Source organism: Engraulis encrasicolus, chromosome 20 (assembly GCF_034702125.1).
Source record: "Engraulis encrasicolus isolate BLACKSEA-1 chromosome 20, IST_EnEncr_1.0, whole genome shotgun sequence".
Classification (NCBI taxonomy): Eukaryota; Metazoa; Chordata; class Actinopteri; order Clupeiformes; family Engraulidae; genus Engraulis; species Engraulis encrasicolus.
This window is the reverse complement of record NC_085876.1, coordinates 48,711,147-48,735,689: the sequence shown is the minus strand read 5'-3', so window position 1 is coordinate 48,735,689 and position 24,543 is coordinate 48,711,147. Positions and strand designations below refer to the sequence as shown.

Sequence of the window (24,543 nt, the reverse complement as noted above, 5' to 3'; positions counted from 1 at the left end):
TTTGAACTCAGGTTGCCCATCTGAGTTTAAGAAAATGTAGATGTTCAATTTCTGTTCTCTGGTTATTAGCATCTTGTCTTATTGTCGTACTGTAGTTTGTTTGTGTTTCTACTATTGTGTAAGTGTAAAACTATAATCTCTCTAATAATAAAATGTTAATGTCGCTAAAAAAGAGAGATGTAGGCTGTATCTTATCTTCGATGTGAGGTGTCGGTCTGTGGGGGAAAGGGAAGTGACGTAGTGACACAGAAACCAGTGTTGCCAGATTGGGCTGTTTCCCGCCCAGTTGGGCTGCTTAGGATGGCCGTGTGCGGGTAAAAGGGTATTTAGCAGAAAAACCCGCCCAATTTTAGCCATAGAAATCAATAAAATTGGGCGGGATTTTGTGCTTCTAGGCGGGTTTTGAGCATTTTTTGGGCTGGAAATCATCAGCCTCATCTGGCAACCCTGACAGAAACACACATACATGCACAGACATGATCACCTGGCTGTGTGTTTATGTAGTCAGCCAGCAGTGAGTCTAGTTTCACACACTGAGCAAGCGTTCCTCTATGACTGTGTCAATCAGGCACCGACTGTGCCACGCAGTCCTAGCCCAGTGCAAATACACACACACACACACACACACACACACACACACGTAAACACACGCACGCTAACACACACACACACACACACACACGTACGCTAACACACACACACACAACACTGAACTGAACACACACACACACACACACACACACACACACACACACACACACACAAATCCCATGCTCAAGTCAAGCCTGTGACTTGACATACAGTACCATAACCCCATAACCATATTGTCTCCCAAAAGTTTGTGTCATGGGACTTTTGGATGCAGAAACATACTGTATACTGTTTATAGAAACACACACACACACACACACACACACACACACACACACACACACACACACACACACACACACACACACACACACACACACACACACACTCCCCAGCTCCGGTGTTGAGATGTGATGCCCTAATGACAGAGCAGTGTTGCCGCCGCTGCTGAGGGCTCGGCCTTTATTTAGAGGAGTGTGTGTGTGTGTGTGTGTGTGTGTGTGTGTGTGTGTGTGTGTGCTCGGCCTTTATTTAGAGGACCAAATTACACCTCTGCTGCTCACATACTAATCACTGCTGTGTGTGTGTGTGTGTGTGTTTTTACGGATGTGTGTGTGTGTGAGTGGATGTGCGTTTGTTTGTGTGTGTGTTTACGGATGTGTGTGTGTGTGTGTGGATGTGCGTGTGTGTTCTGTGTGTGTGTGTGTGTATGTGTGTGTGTGCGTGCGCCTAAGTGTAGTGTATGTAATGTATGCTGGTGATTAAGCTAATCTTATTTTATATATCCTTGTTTTAGGGCTGGGCAATATTGAAAAAAACCCATATTACGATATGGGTTACTTTATATCACGATATAGCACAATTACATATGTTTTCAGTTATTGTCTTTATTTTCTCTATATTTTCTTGTGTCGCAAAGCCGCGTTTTTTTAAAATGAATCTTTTTATTCTTATTTTTACAGTTACATGAACTTAGAGCATGTATAGAGACAACATGAAATGTAATTAAATAATTTATTTTATCAATTGTATACAATTTAATATTAATCACGATATAAACGATAGAGGAGAAAGGGCACGATAAATACTTTTCTATCACGATAATGATCTATATCGTCATATTGCCCAGCTCTACCTTGTTTAATTACGTTCGGATAAAAGTGTGTTCTAAATGTAATGTGCAAGTGTGTCTCTCGAGTGAAAGGGAAGAAAGGAGTCGCACACTGGAGCTGAATGCAGAATCAAAAACTGTATTAAACAAAGCTGAAAAAAGTAAATAAAACAGACCGACAGGGGACAAAGGTTTCGGGTCTAGCCCATCATCAGTGTTCCCAGTTAAAACTTTTACGCACCAAGAATTACGCTCAGGATAAGACATTGGCGCGGACGCCACCCCACCATTACTATCCAAGTGTGTCTCTCCACATGTATGACATGAGAATGTATGAACGTTACGTGTACACTGTAAATAAAAAACAAGCGCACACACACACCTCGCTCACACCTCCAGTGCTTTGGTGGTAGAGCAGTGTGTCGCTCGCTGGGGCTGTGAAATTGCCTTTCATGTCAGAGGCAGTGTTGCCAGATGTGTCTGATCAAATCCCGCCCAAAAGCTTCTCAAAAACCTCCAAAATGCGCTAATTTCGCCCAAATTCAACAACTTACATTGACTTCTATGGGCCCAAAACGGCTGGAAAAACCGCCAAATGGCCAATTTTTCCCGTTTTTCCCCGCAGACGCTCATCTCAAGTAGCCCAAGTGGGCGGGTAACCTCCCAATCTGGCAACACTGGTCAGAGGCCATAATTATACATCTCTACAACCTGCTCACTAATCACCGCAACAGGGACAGATTTGTGTGTGTGCGTGTGTGTGTGTGTGTGTGTGTGTGTGTGTGCGTGTGTGCGTGTGTGCGTGTGTGCGTGTGTGTGTGCGTGCGTGCGTGCCTTGATGCTCATGCGTCTTCGAATCCCATGCACTTGGGATAGTTAGGGGTTTTGCTAGGCTGCATGTTTGATCTGAGCAAAGGTCTTGTGCGCTCTGATTTTTGTTTTGGCTGTGTGTTTGCGTGTGTGTACAGTGTGTGCATGCATGTGAATTGAGCTTTGGTTGTTTTTAGAGTACGGCATTCCACAAGTACACATTTACGTGTGTGTGTGTGTGTGTGTGTGTGTGTGTGTGGGGGTCACTGAAAGTGCTTAGTCGTGACACCCATTACCTACCTAATCTCTTGTCCAGTGCTTCATTCTGTGCTGTGTGTTTGTTTGTGTGTGAGTGAACTCCCCCCTCACACTGTCGGCCCTTTCACACTTTCTCCCTTTCACTCACTCACTCGCGTGCACGTACACACACAAACACACACACACACACACGCAAATGCGCACACACTCACACTGGCTTGGATATTGTCCCTTTTTGTCTCTGAGCCTTTGTGGTGTCCATGGTGTGTGTGTGTCCGTGTGTGTGTGGTCGCGGTTTCCTCTTTTGACAACACTGACTCACAGATCAAGACAAGAAGTGGTCCAATGACTGTCCAGCAATAAAACACCGTCTCCGGGAATACAGAGGAAATGATAAAATCTTCCCATTCCCGGCCATTGTCTCTTCTTCACTAGTTTCAGTAGGAGGTGTAGAAAGTGCTGACTGAAAATGCTGACTAAGCTCCGCTGATCAGAAGCTGAACAAATAAAACAAGTTTTTGTGAACGGGTCACTGTTTTATTGACAGGTCTGGACACTCCATTGAGCCTGCCCACTGGCAAGTGTTCCTACAACTAGGTGTGTTTTTTATACACAGTATAGCCATGAGAAAGTTTGGGCACCCTTTTGGGAAATCATTACATCGGTTTATTTCTCGTTGAGCTTTTAAAGTAGCAACTTCCTTTTAACATATGTTAAACTGTAGGGAAAGAGAAACATTTCAGCAGTGGAAGAATTTTCATAGGTGTTATAGAAAGAATTTTATGTGGATTTAAACAAAAATATGCGTGTTCATAAGTATGGGCACCCCAAAGAAGGTATACCATTAATATGAAGTAGAGCTCACCTTTGCTGATCTAATGGCCTTTGAATACTTGCTATACAAGAAGACAAGTTCCAACTGCCTGGTGCTACTGAATAGTTGCCAATTATTCTATACAGAACCCCTCTAATTCAGTCAGGTTAATCATCTGTCTTCTTTAGACAACCTGGTTCAAATAAATTCATTATTTTTCAATGATAGTGATATCTCAAGATTGGTATGACCATTTCAATACATTGTACTTGTTGTTTCGCATTAACTCCTTGTTGAATTTTGATCAGTGCAGTGCAAACTCTGTCCTGCTGGAAAGTCAAAACTCTGCTCAGCTCTAATTTCGTGACTGACACTTGAACATTCTGTTGAAAAATATGCTATTTGAAAAGAATTAGTGAGGCCCTTAACTGTAATAAGTTTTACAGTGTGTATACTATCCATGCAGACCTATAGTAGGGTGTGTTTTAGACCAGAGGTCATAGAATTGATGGGTGCATTTTTTGCCATATCCACCTCCCATTGTTAAGGTCAAATACTTCTAACTCAGCCTCATCTGACCACACTATGATTTGATTTCCCAAAATGCTTTTAGCTTGTCCAGATAAGCTTTCTGCATAAGTTTAACAACCTATTTTTGATGGATACACAGGACAGCCTTTTTATGCATTACCTATCCAATGAGCGTTTGCCTTGTGAAAAGTATATGTCTAAGTCTGCACTACAAGCAGCTATGGTCTTGTAATTCTATGGAGGTGTGCTGTAGTGTGCCTGTTGCCATTCTTACCATCATTTAGCCATGCCCTTTTAACTATTTTTCAACAAACTACAGTTTGTTCAGAGCCCACCATATTCCACTCTCCAAGACAGAACTTAGGATAAGCCTCGTCTGCTATTTTGTATGATAAATAACATTTTAATGACCAATCATGTCTGTCTTGGTGACTGAAGGGATTCCAAAGTCAGTAAAACCAGTTTGTGCTGCAAAGGTGAGATCTACTTCATATTAATGGTATACCTTCTTTTGGGTGCGCATATTTGTGCACACGCCTATGAGCTGTGTTGCAATATCTGTTAAAGGTAAAGATTGTGCACATCCCAGGAAAAGGTGCAGGACAAAGACTGACTGTAGTGTTGAAGTGAGAGGTCCGCACACTCAAAATTATCATTTTTTCTTTTTTTCTTTTTCTTTTATTATTTCATGGCTCAAGGAAATAATAAAAGAAAACAAAAAGGATTTTATGTGTGCGGACCTCTCATGTCCAAACTTTGTTGCAATATCCCCAGTACAGCTGCTGCAGCATTTAGTTAGTCTAACAGTGTCAGGGTTCCCACACGTCCTGGAAAACCTGGAAAACCTGGAAATTTAGAGATGTGTTTTCAAGTCCTTGAAAGTCCTGGAAATTCACCAAATGTCCTGGAAAAAAATATTTGTCCTGGATTTTTTTCCCTTCAACTTTTTCCCGATTTTGTTTGTGGTATAATTGTTACTCTTCTCCGAGTCTAGACATGACGATTCAATTTATATCCACCTATTGAATACATTATTGTCCACACACACACACACACAAAGTTTGGTCAGGTTGCCATCTTTGATTGCACTTATACACAGTCATATTCTTTGACTCAGTGTTGCCAAAAGTCGCTAGACTTGCTGAAAAGTCGCTAGCTGATATCATGGCGTTTATTTATCTCTCGAAAACCTGCTTACGGTCATAATAGGCCTACAAATAGGCAGTGCTAGCACTTCCTTAAAAAAAATTGTACTGCTATCTTTTTTGGAGATCAGAGCTTTCAGTCTTACTAGCCACTTTGAAAGCTTGTTTGATCGTTGGTGTGACAAATCACAGTAGTCGCATCAATTGTTTGTATGCAAGAATATTCCAGAGAAAAAGAAACTGGCAACAAAACTGGCTTGCAGAAAGACAGAAACCACTGGCCACAATGGTTGGTGAGCAAAAAAATCAAAGTCAAGTGGAGAATGCATTTAAATCCAAGTACACTCATTTTTGCGATAAGAGAGAGACTATTAAGGTATTAATTTCTGAGATAATGTGACATTAATGTGAGTTAACATTGCACTTTCATTTAATTCCGAATAAACGTTTTGTGGATCAGAAAGCATTTCAATTGAACAGAAGCTGCACGTGCTGGGCTTGCGAAATTTGACATAGGGGTTTGGTTGCCAAGCTCCAGCAGATTCCTACTAGTGGGACAGCTGGTGATCTTCAACCGCAACCCGGGTCAATACCTTTGGACAAAGAACATAGAATGGATAAGAACGCTTATTCGCAGGAAATTGCATTAGCCACGGTGTAGTACGGGGGCGTAGCCCGGGTACTGACCGGGTAGTGACTTTGCATTTTACCTTGCCGCCAGTACTAAGCAATTAACGTACATTGGATAAGAAGTATCACTCAATGGAAAATGCATTGGGTTAGGTGTAGTCCGAGGACATTGCTTAAAGTGGGTGCAACGCCATAATTGATAAAATCTGAACTCTGTAACTTCGCAAAACTGGTCGAGAGAGGAGATCCAGTTGTCAGTGTTTAATGTAATATCCCTATCACTAGTCTCCTTAGTACTAACTGCACAAGAAGAAAGTGACTCCCCTTGCGGCCATGCCATACTATGCTCTTATGACGTCTTTGGACGTACCCTCTTCCCTAACACACTGTACTCATTCACTACAACTCATTTCAACCTTAAAGTCACATTGTCTCTAAAATGCATTGTGTGTCGCTGTGTATGTCCAAATTGTGGGTCCGACGGATGAAATATCCGTCCTGAATTATCCAAAAATAGTCCTGGAAATGTCCTGGAAATATCCTGGAAAATGATTTTTGAAAAAGAGTGGGAACCCTGAGTGTGTGTGTCAAGGCCAGGAGTGTGGTGGTGTGTTCTAGCAGGCTGTGGAGTGTTTAGACAAAAGACTGTTTAGTCTGTGCCCTTGCCCTTCTTAGGGTCCTAGTAGAGAATATTGTATAAAACAGCCGTGTCTTTTGTTGACGCTGTCATGTTTACATAAATCCTCTGCTAATGTGTGAGCGTGTGTGTAGACATGAGCATCTCTAGACACGTCCATATACCCTGCTGTGTGAGAGGTCTGCAAATGACAACAAGACCAGACAAGAACAATTCGACACAGCTAACTAACATAGGCACAGGCAGACTGCTTAAAGGCACAGGCAGACTGCTTAAAGGCACAGGCAGACTGCTGAAAGGCACAGGCAGACTGCTGAAAGGCTCAAACTGTCTCGTGTACTTTGGTAATATTCAAATGGGGGCCCACTGGCTTCGACGTGGCTTCAACGTGGCTTCGACGTGGCTTCGACGTGGCTTCGACGTGGCTTCGACGTGGCTTCGACGTGGCTTCGACGTGGCTTCGACGTGGCTTCAACGGCTAATGCACTGACTGCTGCACCGAAAACCTGGGTTTGATTCCGGCCCAAGGTCGTTTCCCAGTCCTCCCCGGTCTTCAGCCTGGTTCTCACCACACCTCTCTCTCTGTGTGTGTGTGTGTGTGTGTGTGTGTGTGTGTGTGTGTGTGTGTGTGTGTGTGGTTCTGGACTCCCCTGGTGGAGCTCCAACACACACACGGAGGTCTGGGAGACTGTAGGAGGATTCTATTTCTCCAGTCAAAAAAATGATAGGAGCCTTTATTGATTCAACATCAATGGCAGCTCGCATTGAGGAGTCGCAGGACAGATTACCGGTTATTGTAGACTATATTAAAGACGCTTTAGAGATTAACAGAAATCCTTTTTGAAGGAATGTGTTGGTGGCGAGGGCGAGCAGAATGATGTATACAGTCATGCTTTCTGAAGGTGGAGCCAACGCATGCTCTCCCAGACCTCGTACTAGAGCTCACAAAGCTGCGTGTCTCCTTCCTGTCTCCTCTCAAACTGTCCACTCTAATAAAGGCAAGAAAAACAATATTTGGGTTCGCCATGTTTGTAAACACAATGTTTTGAGGAGGGGTAAGATGCTAGCAGCCAACCACTGTGCGCTAATTTTTTAACCGACAGCGGATTCCAACAATCAGAGGTTGAGTTGTGCGTAGTTAGTTTCGCACAGTCAGGGGACAACAAAAATTTAAAACCTATGTGTACTGTATGTTCTTTTTTTCAAATGTGTCTTCCTTTCCTTCCCCCTGTCCGTAACAGTATGGCAGTATGCCTATAGCCATCCTCCCCTCTTCACCCCTCGAATTGTCCACTCTACTGTCTACTTTAGTAAACTCTAATGAACTCTAATAAACTCTAATAAACTCTAATTCAAATGTGTCTTCCTTTCCTTTCCCCTGTCCGTAACAGTATGGCGCGGAGTTCCGGCGCTTCTCGGTGGACCGTGTGAAGCCGGGCAAGTTCGAGGAGTTCTACCGGCTCATCATGCACGTGCACCGCATCGCCAACATGGAGGTGATGATCGGCTACGCCGACGTGCACGGAGACCTGCTGCCCATCAACAACGACGACAACTTCTGCAAGGCCGTCACCTCCGCACACCCCCTCCTCCGCGTCTTCATCCAGAAGCAAGGTAGGAACTAAAAAAAACACAGAGTTTAGGGGTTTTGAATGGGCTTTTGACTGAAAGAGACTGGGAGCTGGTGCAACAGAGGCTAACTAGCAGAGTTGGCGAGAACGTTAGTAAACCTCCCTCCCAAAGCCTCATACAGTGTTGATGCCGTTGGGCTGGGGGACTGGTCCTTTAGTCCAGCGGTATCGTGCTGTGCCTCCCATTGCCGAACCAATATAGTTGACCCGGTGCCAGGTTTGCGTCCCCGGCGTCACAGAAAGTGGGCTATGCTGTAAGCCAGTGGTTCTTAACCTGGGGTGCGGGCACCCCCTGGCCCTGGGGGTGCGCCTGAGATTTCAGGGGGTGCGCGGGATTTTGATTGTGTTGAGGTTGCGACCAAAATTTTGGCTGGAAACATTATATTTAGTCCAATTTAAGACAAAATTAAAACATGTTTTGGATTGGAGCCAATTTTGGTCCCCTAGGTAGGGGAAATTCTTTCTCTGCATTTATCCCATTTGGACTATGTTTGGTCCCCATTTAAAGTCATTAAGGTATTGATTAATGTCCCAAGCAAGAATTATTGCAATTAATCACTTAAAATCATTTTTAGCATGTATGTAGAAGTTTGGGTTGGGGGTGCGCGACTTCTCTTCGGCACAGGTAAGGGGGTGCGTTAAGAAAAAAAGGTTAAGAACCACTGCTGTAAGCCAAAGGCTGACCAAGTTCAAGTGTTTTTTTTTGTTTGTTTGTCTGTTGGGTTTTTTTTTTTTTTTACAGCTGAAGGTGCTTTTATTTCTTCACATTTTTGTCTCAGACTTTTTCTTTTTAACATCAAAGTTTGAGATGCAGCGCTCTCTCTCTCTCTCTCTCTCTCTCTCTCCCTCTCTCTCTCTCTCTCCCCCTCTCTCTCCCTCTCTCTCTCTCTCTCTCTCTCTCTCTCTCTCTCTCTCTCTCTCTCTCTCTCTCTCTCTCTCTCTCTCTCTCTCTCTCTGTCTATGTGTGTGTCTGTGTCACTCTGTCTGTGTATTCTTTGGTCCTATCCCACGCTCTCATTTCCTGGATTGTTTTTTTTCTTTCTCTCGTGACCCCAGGACACAGACGTACGTCCCTTACCGTTAATGCAGGAAGGGCTCATTTCATTTCTACTCAGTCTATCCCCCAAACAATTAAAATGTCCAGGGGGCTGCTTTGGGTCGGCTCGTGGAGTGCTACGTAGTTGTTGTGACTGTCTGTGAAGATGTTTTGCAAAGGATTTGTCTGTCCATACTTTTAGCATACTCTGCTGTTCTTTTTATTATTTTGTGGTGTGTGTGTGTGTGTGTGTGTGTGTGTGTGTGTGTGTGTGTGTGTGTGTGTGTGTGTGTGTGTGTGTGTGTGTGTGTGTGTGTGTGTGTGTGTGTGTGTGTGTACATACATATATTGAAAATATTGAGAAACCACCTCGAAATTACCAGTTTTTCTGGTAGTTTTCTGGTAGTGGTCTCTCATTTTTTCCGCGGCTGTATATACAGTATGCATATAACCTTAGGCTGTAATGAAACCCTGGACCCTGGCATAACCATATGGTGCCTTACCCTCTTGAGCTACGGCCAAGGCCTATTTTGTTTTTTCATTTAAATCTTTTTGCTGGTAGCTGCTGATATCAGCATTCTCTCTCGCTTCGCTGTGTCACAGAAGTCAGCCGCCCTCTTTCTCTTTCACTCCTGCTCTCTTTCCTCAGATCACCCACCTTCTCTCTCTCTCTCTCTCTCCCTCTGTCTGGGTTTGTTGTTTTTTATTAACCCATTCCCTTGCTTTACGTCTTTCTCTTTATCTCGTACTCTTTTGCTCTTTTTCCTGTCTGTTCCTGTCATGGTGAAATTTACACTACACAGATCCTATTACGTTCCTGTAAGTTCATTTCATACAGATTTTTTTTTTAATTATTAAAGAGAAGGTCATGTGTACAGTATACGTCTGCAGACGTTTGTTTAGACCAGTGTTTCCCAACTAGGGGTACGTGTACCACTAGGGGTACGCGAGCACACCTCAGGGGGTACGCGGAAAAATGTAATAATAGCAAATATATTGAGTTTAGTCACATTGGGATAGAGGAACAGAGCATGTGTGAGGGCGAGGGGGTACTCATCATATGATAAAATGGCTTAGGGGGTACGCAGGACAAAATAGGTTGGGAAACACTGGTTTAGACTCTGCAGGATGGGGTCGTGTGTGCGTGCGTGCGTGCGTGCGTGTGTGTGTGTGTGAGTATGTCTGATGGGTAAGTCGTCCTATCTGTTGCCAAAAGGAAAGGCCTCAGCTCTTCTCTTGAAGTAGGTCGGGGGGCAGGGGAGGGTAGCTGACATGACGTAGGGGTGTGTCATGCGTTTGCATACGGGCGCATTCACAACAAGCACGAAATGAAATGAAGAAAGAAATGAGTGAATGAGATGAAAGCATGGTGGCATCCAAGAGTAATTCTTGCATCTGATTAATTTGTACCCGTTCCCACTTAATTGTGTTCAGCTAATCCTTTTTCATGCAAATGTCATTGGACAAGGGCCTCGGCTGGGGGGCGTTCTGGAACTTGCTCAGAACATTCCATTAAGCAGCAGCTTCCATCTAGTGAAGAACAAGATTGCAGATAGTAGACACCGTGAGAACTTGGGCTTTAGTTTGAAGCTCAGGGGGGTATTCCATTGCCTGATTATCATAGACTTGCAATCGCCGAAGGTGTTGCGTCACTAGGAGCGTGCAGCCTGGCTAGCTGTTCCACAAAGCTGGTTAAATAGTAAGCTAGGTTAAGCTAACCATGAGGTAGTGGTAAGTTATCTAATAGAAGAGCCTGGAGTCTTTTGTATATGAAAAATTTGATATGCACCATGTGCGTGTTCACCACGTGCATGGCCTGTTAGCGAGTATACGTGTGCATTTAAATCTGCAAACGTTTGAAAACATGTTTGTTTTTTAAGGGTTCAGTGCAGGTGTTTGCTAACATGAGGCCTCTGAGGCCCGGGCAAACATGCAGCAGCACTGGCCTATCAGTCACAGTCAAGGCCAATAACCTCATGTCTCCCTCCGCACAAATTATTTGAAAATAAAAACTCATAGGAAACTATTTTCTCACACTGTATGTATTGTTGATTTACATAGTGTTGATTTACTGCTTTATTTGGCGTAATTTGACCGGATTCATCCTGCTTGTGTTTGTTTAAGTTCTGTAGGCTACTGTGGATAACATTAGTTATAATACTACTGGAGACGAGAGTGCTTTTTATAGTGTTTCAAGGCTGGTGTGCCTTGGTAGCATATCAGCTGGTCATTTCAAAGTGAGCGTGTGGTAAAGTTTAAAAGCTGTCGTTAAACACGGCCTGTGAAGAGAAGAGCAGGCTTGGAAAAGCAGTGGCACAGATGGTGGCCAAGGAGTCCTTCCCACAACTTTCAGCTCTGTCTGAGGTGAGTTAGCATTAGCAGCTAGTCAGTGTGGGCATTCCAATATGTGACCTTGCGTCCTCCACTTGTGCTTGTGGCCTCGCCCCGTCTCCCGTGCCTTCCTCTGTGGCGAAAACAATTTTCCCAGCTGTCAGCCAAGCCAAAACAATTTTTGGGTACTATTCTTCATTCACCATCCCAATTTCAAATGAGAAAATGAGATTACAATTGAGATTTTGCGAGATATTGAAATATAATGCTGTTGTCAGTGATGCCATCATGACATATTACTTCCTGATACAAGGCCACAAGCACTTCCTGGTACAAGACCACAAGCACAAGTGGAGAACGCAAGGTTGCATATTGGAACGCACTCAGAGTCCCACAGTGGTCCCACAGCTTATTCCTGCTGCTACATGTTCCCACATTTTTTAAGAAGTTATTCAAATATAGGCCCTATGTTCCCCAACTCCTGTCCAAGAGAACAGGCCTTTCTATTTGCCATGGAACATGGCACATGGGGCTTCAATTCAAATAAATTCTTAGAAATGTGAGAACCAGTGGGCCTAAAATTCAATCCATGTTGAAAGTCTCAGTGATGTGGGACCAATTGGCTGTGGGAACATAGACAATGCTCCCCCTGACTCTAATGCGACCCTGTCGACCTTGACCTAGTAGTGCTGCTGCTACAGTTTTGTCCACACCACACAACATGCGCCACTTCATGCACAGGTCTTTATTTCCTGCCCAAAAAAAGCAAAAAAAATGATGTTATCTTCCCTTCCTTGAAATGCCACGGTCAGTGGGTCAAAAGAAAGTTGCAACTTTTGAGCCGAAACAATATTTAGCTATTGCAGTTGATGTAACAATGTTATGATATAACAATGGGATATTATTTTGCTGAAAACTCTCCAAACTGACTAATTTCGGTCAAGGGCAAAATCTTTTTTTGTTTGCTTCACATGATCAACCAAGTTGAATGAGTTACAACCCACTTTAAACTCTGTTGAAAAAGATAACACTGTCGCAACCATACACAGGCCCTGTTCAAAACAAACATGTTAGCCGACTGTGTAATGTAGGTTAAGGCCATTGTGGACATTGTTACTGTGGCAGTGTGTCTGTGTGTTATTGTGTCAATGGTGTTTGTGTGACGTTCGGAAATCAGCAGAATTTTTTGTTAATGTGAAATGCCACAGTCGTGGGGCTAACAAGAGTTACAATTAAGTTAATCCAACATGATCTTTGGCCGTATTGTCTAGCTATTCCAGCTGATGTAACAAGTGGATGCTGGAAACACCTGACCCATTTCGGTCAAGGGCAAAACTTGGCTAGTTTGTTTCCCATGGTCAACCGAGTTGAATGAGTTGCTTGCAGTCCACTTTTCCCTCTATTCGAAACCTTTTTTCAACTCCCCTCCCTCCCCTCTCTCATCCTCCCTTTCCCTTTGATCATGTGTCCATAACCACTAGCCTCTTAACTTTGTTAGTCAAAGAACAATGCCTGGCCCATGATAAATGAAAACAAAAGTGGAATTTCATTACTTGGCATATCTAAAGTAGCTTTTCCAACCTGGGTAGCTTGCTCTTGAATTGCGTGTGTGCGTGTGTGTGTGCGTGTGTGTGTGTCTGCGTGACTGTGTCCGTGGCCATGTGTGTTTGTTTGTGTCTGTGTCTGGGGCTTATAGTGAATTCTGGGATAAAGGAGAGTGCACTGGAGATTTTTGGGAGCTATGGCTGGCCTGCATGTTTTTTTTTCCTCACAATGTTTTCTGCTTTGATGGCCACAACTTAAGTTGTAAATTAAGTCTTCAGAACTCCGGTGGGTCCAGCTCTGATCTGTCTCTCATCTGGCTGGACCAGAGACAAGAGTGAGAGAGAGAGAGAAACAGCGGGATGGAGAGATGGAGGTTGAGAAAGAGAGTCAGGAGTGTGTGTGTTGGGGGGGGGGCAGTGGGATGGAGAGATACAGAGGGTGAGAAAGAGAGAAAGGTGTGTGTGGGTGTGTGTGTGTGTGTGTGTGTGTGTGTGTGTGTGTGTGTGTGTGTGTGTGTGTGTGTGTGTGTGTGTGTGTGTGTGTGTGTGTGTGTGTGTGTGTGTGTGTGTGTGTGTGTGTGTGTGTGTGTGTGTGAGAGACACACACACACAGAGAGAATGAGAGAGAGAGAGAGAAAGAAATAACTGGCTGGCCAGAAAGGCAGCCATTCTCTGGCACCACCACCACCGCTAGGCTCCAGACCGCGCGCCTCCATTCTTGGCTCTATTTTAGTCAATGGTCAAACATTCCTGACTAGAAAAACACCTCTCTCTCCCTCCCCTTCTCTCCCCTCGTCTTGCTGTACAGTAATTCCATGTCTGAGAAAGTGTGCGTGTGCGTGTGCGTGTGCGTGTGCGTGCATGCACAATTGTGACTGTGTGTGTGTGTGTGTGTCACACATAGGTTCCCAGAAAGCGTAGTGCGGTAGTCAGCTGTGCCCGACTGCCATTTCTCAAGCACATTTCCCACAGGCCTGTTAAGGGCCGTACACACACGTTGCTGCTAGTTACTCGCTCAGCGAATGAACTCAATAGAATGTCAATGTGTTCCAGCGAGACTAGCAGGCGAGTAGGCGAGTACTGTACAAGCGATGCGATGTGGGCGGATCCCACAGTTGAAGTTGAGTTGAAGATATTTTATCTTCGAGCGAGGCGAGTAAGCGAGTAACCAATTGGAAGGCAGAGTTCGGTAGAGTTCGGTACTTCTCGCCTGTTCATTGGCAGTTAAAGCCGCGGAAACTTTCAGCGAAAGTTCCATGAAAGAGTGGCGAGCGAGCGAGAAGCTAGTAACTAGCAGCGACGTGTGTGTACGGCCCTTTAGAGATGCATGTTGGGGGGGAGGGGGTGAGCGCTGTGTGAAGTGTTGAGGTGGAGCCTGTACGGTACCTCATTAGCCATGAGTGCATTCCAATATGCAACCTTGCGTCCTCCACTTGGGCTTGTGACCTCACGTTTTGCTGATGTCCCTGCTGTCAGCCTAGCCAAAACAATTCTGTTTGAAAATGAGAAAATGACTATACAATTGCGCTTTTGCGACATATTGAAATATAATGCTGTTGTCAGTGATGTCACCATGACGTGTTACTTCATGGTACGAGGTCACAAGCACAAGTGGAGGACGGGAGTGTGCATATTGGAATGTACACGTGTGTTCAGAGAAATGTGTCCTGGAAGCAGAAAAGGTTCATGGGATGCATGTCTGCTGACGAGCAGGGAAGCTGTCAGAGGGGAGACAAAGGGGTCAGTTGTCCCAGGCCCAGGAAGAGAGGGGGCCCCAGAGCTAGGTCCTCAGTCATGACATTGTATGTATTGGGTGAGGGGCAATGCTGTCTGTGTGCGGCCTGGCTGGCTCACAACTGTGGGTGGGTGGTGTCAGGATCAGTTATCTGTCATTAAGCAATCTTATGGCAGTTGGGACAAAGGAGTTCGGTAACACTTTATTTTAGGGATACATCCATTAGCACTAATGCATACAATGTGCCTGTATAAGTAACTTGTAAGGCATGTACTAAGCAAAATCAAACATTTGTTGAGCATGTATTCGCAAATGTGTTGTTCATGCACAATATGGGATTTTTTGCCAATTTAACCTTAGTAAGGACCTAGTAGGCCTTAGCGTTTGCTTAGTACATGCCTTACAAGTTACTTATGCAGGCATTAACATTGTATGTATAATTGCTTATAGATGTATCCCTAAAATAAAGTGTTACCAGGAGTTCTTATATTTGATTAGTCTGCAGTCATGACATTGTATGTATTGGGTGAGGGGCAATGCTGTCTGTGTCTGCGCGGCCTGGCTGGCTCACAACTCTGGGTGGGTGGGTGGTGTCAGGATCAGTTACCTCTCACCAATAAGTCAATAGGTTTAAAGCCCTCACCAACACTATATTACTACTTGTCATGAATTTGAATAGCATAGGAAATGAACACACATCTGCATTCGACTGCAGTAACTCTTTGTTTAGTATCACCAGTCACCTTTCCTTTGATTCTGCGCAGTGATTGCAAAATCATTCTGCGCGAGTACTGCTGTTGCTTTGGGGCGGGGAAAGCATTCAGACCCTCTGAAGGGGGGAATGATGGATAAAGTTTGAGAACCACTGTTGTACTGTATGTATTGGGTGAGGGGCAATGCTGTCTGTGTGCGGCCTGGCTGGCTCACAACTCTGGGTGGGTGGGTGGTGTCGGGATCAGTTACCTCCCCTCTGGTCTAAACTCCACTCCGCCCATGAGGTTTTATAGGAATGTGTCCTGAAAAAGCTGCTGGGGTGTCTGTCTGCTCTGTTCAACTCCAGACAACAGGACAGGGGTGAGTTTCTCAAAAGGGAAGTTGTTAGCCTGTTAGCAACTTCGGTAGTTGCCAATGGGAAAATGCATTGAAAGCAACAAAGTAGCTAATGTAGTAAGCAACTTTGGTTTCGAGAAATTCACCCCAGCTCTGGCTCCAAATAGGGGCGCTGACAGCTTTGGCCAGAACCCAGAACCCAGAACCAGGACAAAGTCATCTGAAAGGGCCCCCCAGCCCCATAGATACAATGTAATGAGGTCCAAATTTAGCATAGTATCATTGACTATACCATGAAGTGATTAACAATACAACACACATTGTTGTCCCTTATTAAGTTACATTTTCTTTGGAATCTCATGTAAAACACTTGGCTTGGTACTTGGTAGGGAAAAAAAGATCCTAAATAATTCAAATACTTTCAAATACTAAACTGGCCCTCCTCTCCTCTCTCTTGAAAAAGCCACACAAACCCACTCTCCTCTGGGCCCCCTCTCTCCCTGGGCCCCGGGACAACTGTCCCCTTTGTCCCCCCTCCTGTCGGCACCCCTGCCTCCAAATATCCCCAGTCTTGGAATAGTCCATAGATGGCAAGATGGAGGAAGGGGACTGGGCGGGTTCCACTCACTCACTCACTCACTCACTCACTCATTCACTCACACACACACACTCACACACACACGCGCGCGCGCACGCACGCACGCACGCACGCACGCACGCACGCACGCACGCACACACACACACACACACACACACACACACACACACACACCACACGCACACACACATGCACACACACACACACACACACACACACACACACACACACACACACACACACACACACACACACACACACACACACACACACACACACACACACACATCCTCCATCCTCCATCCTCCAATAGTCTTCATATAAGTCTTCTCTACAACACGTATTGCATAAGTGCTGTTCACTGCTCTGTGTTGTGTGGCTGTCCCGTCCTGCATGTCCCCGGTCTTCATGGTTGGCCCTGTCACATCAGTGTTGCATGTGGTGGTGGACTGTCACCCGTGTTGCCAGATGTGTCTGATCAAATCCCGCCCAAAAGGTTCTCAAAAAACACCAAAATGCGCTAAATTCCGCCCGATTTCAACAAATTACATTGATTTTCCATGGGCACAACGGCAGAAGAAAACCCTCCAAATGGCCAATTTTACCCGTTTTTACCCGCATACAGCCATCCCAAGTAGCCCAATTCGGCAGGTAACCACCCAATCTGGCAACACTGACTGTCAGCCATTGTCCAGGACTTGACACCGCTGCTTCAGATGGTTGAGGGGGGTCAGTCAGTCCGGGGGGCAGAGGTGGCAAAAGTAAAACTAAACTCATGGTTTAAGGAAAAAGAGAGTGCGTCTGTGCGGTAATAAAGTGAACGCTTTCAGGTGCTCATCGGTATCCAAAGTTGCAAACTTGAAGTAGAGAGAGAGAGAGAGGGTGCGAGGCACTCTGAAGTCCGTATTAAAAGTCCTTTATTAATACATAGACACATCACATTTTGAGATATGGTGTCCATGTATTAATAAAGGACTTTTAATACGGACTTCAGAGTGCCTCGGAACCCTCTGTCTCTCACTAAATTCATGGTGTACAAGATACAAGATATTCCATAATCATGTGCCATGTCAGTGGGGCTTTGGAGCTCAACACAACATCCTGATGGTGTTTCGGAAAGTAAGTGTTGTAAGTAGCTGTTACACTTCATGTTATGCATGACAGTGTGTTGGATTAATGACTTGTGGCTTGTGGCTTTTGACCACAGGAAGAACAGTGCTTCTGTAAAGGAGAAAACTGATGTGTTGTCAATCAACCAATCAATGACCAGGCATAATATACTCTGACCAGAGGTGTCAGAAAAGTAATAGTACATTTGTGGTGTAAGTACAACACTAGCACATGATAGGGCTGCACAATTAATCGAAAAATAATCAAAATCGTGATAAAATAGTGAACTCATGATTTTAATCGTGATTTAATCGTGGCAATAGTGACCTACTTTTGAGAGCGTCCTTGAAGCCAGAACATACTGACAGGCTGGTGTTTCTGGCCAGAAATCTGTCCACTTAAAGGGACAGTTGGTCAATTTCAACATGCAGTTGTATTGCTCACGCTACCCTTGACTTGTCAGTACCTGGTGATGCCACATTTTTCGGCTCAGCCCTTTCCGAGATATGAGCAATTCTAATGGGGGCAGCGTTTGTTTACATTTTTAAAAAATGAAACATAGGCCAACTCCAAATATTTTCCCAAAAGGTACTGCTGTTTGCTAGTTGTCTGCTGATGTTTTATAACCTTTTGGATGTTTTTGGGAATGAATAAAAAATGTTTATTTGAAATGTAAACAAAGAGCTGCCCCCATTACAATGACCAGGATCTCGGAAACGGCTGAAGAAGAAGAAAAAAAAATCTCAGGCACTGACAAGTCCAGGGTAGTGTGAGCATTACAACTGCATGTTGAAATTGACCAAACTGTCCCTTTAAGTTTCATGCTATTGCCTTTACATAATTATTACAATTCATTTTATTTTGCTCATCCCGTATGTAATTCATTCTTGGTTATATTTCATCTTGTTATAATTTTCAAAAAAATCTGCAAAAATCAATAATCGTGATTAATAATCGTGATTATGATTTTGACCAAAATAATCGTGATTATGATGTTTTCCATAATCTTGCAGCCGTAGCACATGATATTACATAGCTGTTACACCATTACACCTAATGAGATAGATAGACTGTTTTTACTGAAAAATATAAAAATCTATCAAGGACCCACCACAAAGTTGATCCAACCAGCATGCAGAGTCAGCTGATTGTGAGACAAGTGCACAGGTCTACTGGTTACCCAGATAGTGAAGTGAAAAGTGAAAGCCCACCTGGGAAACTCCAACTCGCATTGTCATTGTGACACAGCACTCAACAGCACATAAGTGTTCACTGCACACAATGAAATTGCATTTATGCCTCACCTGTGCAAGGGGGTAGTCCCCAATGGCGCTCCAAAGGAGCAGTGCGGCGGGGTGGTACCATGCTCAGGGTACCTCAGTCATGGAGGAGGATGGGGGAGACCACTGGTTAATTACTCCCCCCACCAACCTGGCGGGTCAACAGTCGAACCGTCAACCTTTGGGCTGCAAGTCTGACGCCCTAACCGCTTACCCATGACTGCCCATGATAGGTTGCATGTGTGTTGGAAGGGATTTGTGTTTCTTTTTTTTTTACTTTTACTTTTGACACCTCTGCTGAGGGTCCCTTCCCTGGCCATCGCTGTATGTCCCTGTCCATCTTAAATGATACATCCCATCCACTATATGGTGAATTTCAGCCTCTCCCCTCAGGTCATAGGCTCCTAATGCCGGCCTGCAAAACTAAGAGGTATAGATGCAGTTTTATCCCTTCTGCTATTAAAACACTGAATAGCACATGAGTCCAACATTTTAAGGTTTTCCACCTGTTTTTATATACATATTTATATATTTATTGTTTATTTTCCTTCTTCATATCCTTGTTTGGAGCACTTGTCTGCTTGTCATGTTTTTGTTTTTGTTGTCCTTGTTTTGTTATTGTCCTTTGTCACTGTCATTAGTACTGGGATGTTGGTGCAAGTTTTTTGTGTGTCAGTACTTTGTCTGTGTAAGCTTTTGCTACTTTTGCCTGCAATCAAATCTACCTTCGGGTACAAATAAAGTTACCTTACCATACCTTACCTTACTGTCGTCAGGCCGACCAGAACCGTGCCGGTGCCATTGCAACCCCACCCGGACGAACATGTTGACGTCCACGTTGTCGTCACAGCTTGCAGAGAAAAACATTATAAAAGTTACAAAGTATACACAAAGTATTTTTGTCAGAGTTGGCCTTGTGATCCAACTTTCCGGTTCTCAAGCTGTCAGACTTGCAACATGAACATGCTGGCCGGTTCAAGGTTAGGTGCTGGAACGGGTACCAGCGCTGTTCTCAGTCGGCCTGAACGCGGGCTGAACCATCACTGTTACCTCCTGTCCTGAATTGCACTTTATGTCAGTCTCTAAAATGTCAGTCCTGTGTATGTCTATGTCTTGGCATGGTATAAGGAGAGAAACTTAATTTCATTTTTTCCTTGTATGACTTGTGCATATGAAGAAAGTGACAATAAAAGCTGGCTTTACTTGTTAGTAAATCCCGAGCTTTAATTAATTCATTCATTTATTAATCAAGAGTGGAATGCTCATTTGTTTCTGAACCTCGTGCAGTATTCTCTTCCCAGAGTCCAGTGTGTGTCTCCTTTAGACCCAGGAGTATTGTGTGGTGCTATGGGCAACGACACATTGGGCCAGTGTGTGTGTATGCGTGTTAACCCCCTTTGACATCTATCTGCAACTCTTTCACCAGTTTGTGGTTCGGGTTGATTTACGAACGCACTCCTCTATTTCCACATTGTTCCAGTGTCAGTTTGCATGCAATTAATGTAATGGTTTATTGCTGTATACAGTAGTCTGTGTGTAGTGTGCTGCGCTACATTTCTGTTTCTCAACAGGGGCTCTACAACCCCCCAGGGAGCATTAGAGAGCCCTAAGGGGGGGCGTTGGTCAGTGTTGCCAGATTGGGTGGTTACCCGCCCAATTGGGCTACTCGGGATGGCCGTCTGTGGGTAAAAAGCGGGAAAAATTGGCCATTTGACGTTTTTTTCTGCTGTTTTATGCCCATAGAAATCAATGTAGTTTGTTGAATTTGGGCGGAATTTAGCACATTTTTTTGTCGGTTTTTGAGAACCTTTTGGGCGGGATTTGATCAGACACATCTGGTAACACTGGCGTTGGTGGGGTGCTCAGTTGCCATTGGGGGGCATTGGTCTGTTTTGATTCTTTATTACTAAGGGGGTGGTTGGCAGGCTTATGATGAGGTCAAGGGGGCTTTTGTTCAAGTGTTGTGGCAGTGTGCCTGCAATCAGTTTCATTGTAAATTGTTCCATACATGTAAATGTCTGCTCAATGACAATGGAAAGAGATTTATGTTGGACCACCCATGCACATCAGCTATAAAGCCGAGTCTTTCATGCAATTACAGCTGATGATTTTCATCCAAAGCAACTTACAGTTACTATTTTTCAGGGTATTGGTTACAGTCCCTGGAGCAATGTGGGGTTATATTAGGTGCCTTGCTCAGGCCTGTCTCATTAAGCATTAGGTCACAGCTGCATTAAACAACTAGTATATGTCTGTTTCGATTTCAAAAGGTCTCTCTCTCAGTCGTTCTCACAATGAGGTAGTCTACAAAAGACCTCAGTTCTCCATGAATGGATTTCTGCTACAGTAGATTAAAAGTAGTCAACATTTCCAAGCTAGCCTGGACTTTATTTACAACATTATTAGAAGGCTAAACATGTTCTTCCACTACAATAAGACAGGCCTGCAATTTATGTTACAAAGAAATGGCAATCCTCGTCTGAATTTGCAGCACCTAAAACCTATACATGGATTCACAGTGTTTGTAAACACAATATTGTGAGGAGGGGCAAGACACTGGCAGCCAACCACGTGAGCTAATTTGTTTGTCTGACAACGGTTTCCAACAATCAGGTTGCATTGTGCGCAGCTACTGTAGGTTCGCGCAGCCAGGGGAAAACAAAAATTCAGAACCCATGTATAGAGTGAGCAAATGAGTTGACAGGTGGTCCTTGACAACAAAGTGGTCCTTGTTTTGAAAAGGATTGAGCAACACTGTTGTAGTGTATGAGTGCGTTGCAATATGCGACCTTGCCTCCTCCACTTGCGCTTGTCTCCTCGTCCCGCCTCCTGGCCCCTCCTCCGTGGAGAAAACAATAAAGTTTCCCAGCTGTCAGCCTAGCCACAACAACTTTTGAGGGACTGTTTTTCATTCACCATCCCAATTGCAAATGAGAAAAAGACTCTACAATTGAGCTTTTGCAAGATATTGAAATATAATGCTGTTGTCAGTGATGTCATCATGACATATTACTTCCTGGTACGAGGAGAGAAGCAAGTGGAGGAGGCAAGTGGAGGAGGCAAGGTGGCATATTGTAACGCACTCTGTGTGTAGTCTTTCTTCTCCTCCATTTCCTTCTTCATGTCTTTCTCCCTCTGGTGACCATATGCCTCCTCTCCTCTGAGAGCCTGCATGTAAGTACCGTACCGCACATTAGTCATAGAGCAGATTTGAAAAACAAAGGTCAGAGCAACAGCTGTCGGACCTGTATTCCTCCCAGTTTGTGTGCGTGCGTGCGTGCGCCTAGGTTTGTGTGCCCTTACATGCGTGCGTCTTATGTCAATCACCTGTCTTTAACAGGTTTTGCGTGTGTGTGTGTGTGTGTGTGCGTGCCTGCTTGTACGTGCGTGTTTCTTATGTCAGCCAAGACCTGTCTTTAACTCCTTTTCTCCTCTGCTATTTTCATCATTCATCCTGTTATTTTACATTCTCCTTCAAAGAGCGAAAATGAAAGACTGGGCACTGCATATTAGTGTGTATGGGACTATTGTGTGTTTGCGCGTGTGTGGGTGGCGGGCAAACACTTCTCCTCCACTTGTACTATGTGTATTTCTTTGTTTTGTCAGTCCCTCCCCTCCCCTCCCCTCCCCAGTATGACTTTAGCCAGAGCGCTGCACTGCGGCTGCTCTGATCAGTTCCACCTCTACTTGCGGTTGCTAGCAGGGTGCTAGTAGGAGTAGCCTACTGCCGGGCTGGGCCACTGAATCAGCAAGTGCCCCAACGCACAAACACCTGCAGTGATGGTTAAAACGTATTTCCTCCTTTTTCCCTGAAAGGATTGTGTTGTTTTTTTTGTTGTCGTTGTGGGCCAAGCGGCCAGACGCAATTCTCTTTTCACGCCATGTACATCTGAAGACCTTTAGGACAGTGAAGGGAGACAGGAAATGAGTGGGGAGAGAGAGAGAGAGAGAGAGAGAGAGAGAGAGAGAGAGAGAGAGAGAGAGAGAGAGAGAGAGAGAGAGAGAGAGAGAGAGAGAGAGATGAAGAAGGATTGGCAAATGACCCCCGGGCAGGAATCGAACCCAGGTCGCCGGCATAGTAACCCAGTGCCCTACCGTTAGGACACAGCAGGGCCAACCTTTGTAATCCATAAAGCATAAACTTCTCAGCAGGCAGGCGAGTATTATTCCGTATGTGTGACGGAGGTCTTCCTGCACCTGTTCATACCTAAAGGACCAGTCCCTCAGCCCCACGGCATCGACACTGTATGAGGCTTTCGGGAGGGAGGTTTTACTAACGTTCCACGCCAACTCTGCTAGTTAGCCTCCGTTACACATGCAGCAGTGATGAGAGTGGTGGTGGCAGTGGTGATGATGGTGGTGGAAGTGGTGGCGGTGGTGTTGTGGTTGTTTTGTTTTCAGCAGGTTGGTGTGAAATAGCAGCACCCCATGAAGCATCTGATGCAGAATGGACTGGAGTGGGGTGGAGTGGGGTGAAGCGGCCTGTGTGCGTGCGTGTGTGCGTGCAGCGCGCGCGTTTGTGTGTTTGAGAGAGAGAGAGAGAGAGGACTGGCCGAGTGTGTATGACTGTAAGGGCGTCTAGTAGAATGTGCTGACCAGTCATCTCTCACCGCCTTCTGCTCAGCACATGGGCCGTCGTCTACAGCAGTGGTTCTCAACTGGAACAGTCTTGGGACCCACCATTTTCCACTCTCATTCGGTCGCGACCCAATTTTTTTAGCGTTCAAGTCAATTCAATGCAATTCTCAAAATGTAACCAAGATTCGAATGACTGGTTGCACGCTATCTATCTCGCATAAACATTCAGATTGTATCTATGACGACAGATGGAGTTCACTAGCCTATCAACATAAAAGTTGTAAATTGTTGCATTTGTTGGATTTATTTTTTTAGAATTAAGGTTTTTTTTTACACCAAGGCTCCGCGACCCACCCATGACCTCTCCGCGACCCACTTTTGGGTCGCGACCCACCAGTTGAGAAACACTGGTCTACAGCCTGCGATGTGTGTGTATAAGTAGTGTGTGTGTGTATAAGTAGTGTGTGTTTATGTTGAGGGAGTGTTCCTCTGCTCTGGTGTGTGTGTGTGTAGAGAAAGTGTTTATTGTGTGTGTGTGTGTGTGTGTGTGTGTGTGTGTGTGTGTGTGTGTGTGTGTGTGTGTGTGTGTGTGTGTGTGTGTAGAGAAAGTGTTTATTGTGTGTGGGGGGGGTGTTGCTGTGTGTGTGTGTGTGTGTGTGTGTGTGTGTAGAGGAGATGTTGCTGTGTGTGTGTGTGTGTGTGTAGAGGAGATGTTGCTGTGTGTCTCTGTGTGTGTGTGTGTCAGGGCTTGACATTAACTTTTTGCTCACCGGCCACTGTGGCTAGTGGTTTTCCAGAGTCACTAGCCATTCAGCCTTTCTGCTAGCCAGAGTTTTGTTGTCATTTTTTTTCTTTAGAATATTCTTGCATTTAAATACTAACAATGGGTGAAACTACTGTGATTTGTCTCACCAAAGAATAAGTTACCCGTCAAAGTGGCTAGTAAGACTGAAATTCTTACTAGTCACAGCCAAGTTTTACCAGCATTTGGCCGGTCGGCAGGTGTCAGTGTCAAGCCCTGGTGTGTGTCTCTGTGTGTGTGTGTGTGTGTTCTCTACTGTAGCTGGTGTGTGTAGGTGTTGTTTCTCTCTCCCACCACAGGAGCTCAGCTGGAGACGGCTCC

At 44.8% G+C, this 24,543-nt stretch overlaps 1 protein-coding gene across 1 annotated transcript in view; it reads left to right on the top strand.

The window, feature by feature from the left end:
* Nucleotides 1–24,543, top strand: part of pard6gb (par-6 family cell polarity regulator gamma b) — a 61,778-nt gene that overhangs the window by 7,762 nt on the left and 29,473 nt on the right. The window contains exon 2 of the mRNA XM_063186055.1: nt 7,919–8,141. Coding sequence (XP_063042125.1) covers nt 7,919–8,141 — 223 coding nt within the window. The remainder of the gene's footprint in view (nt 1–7,918; nt 8,142–24,543) is intronic.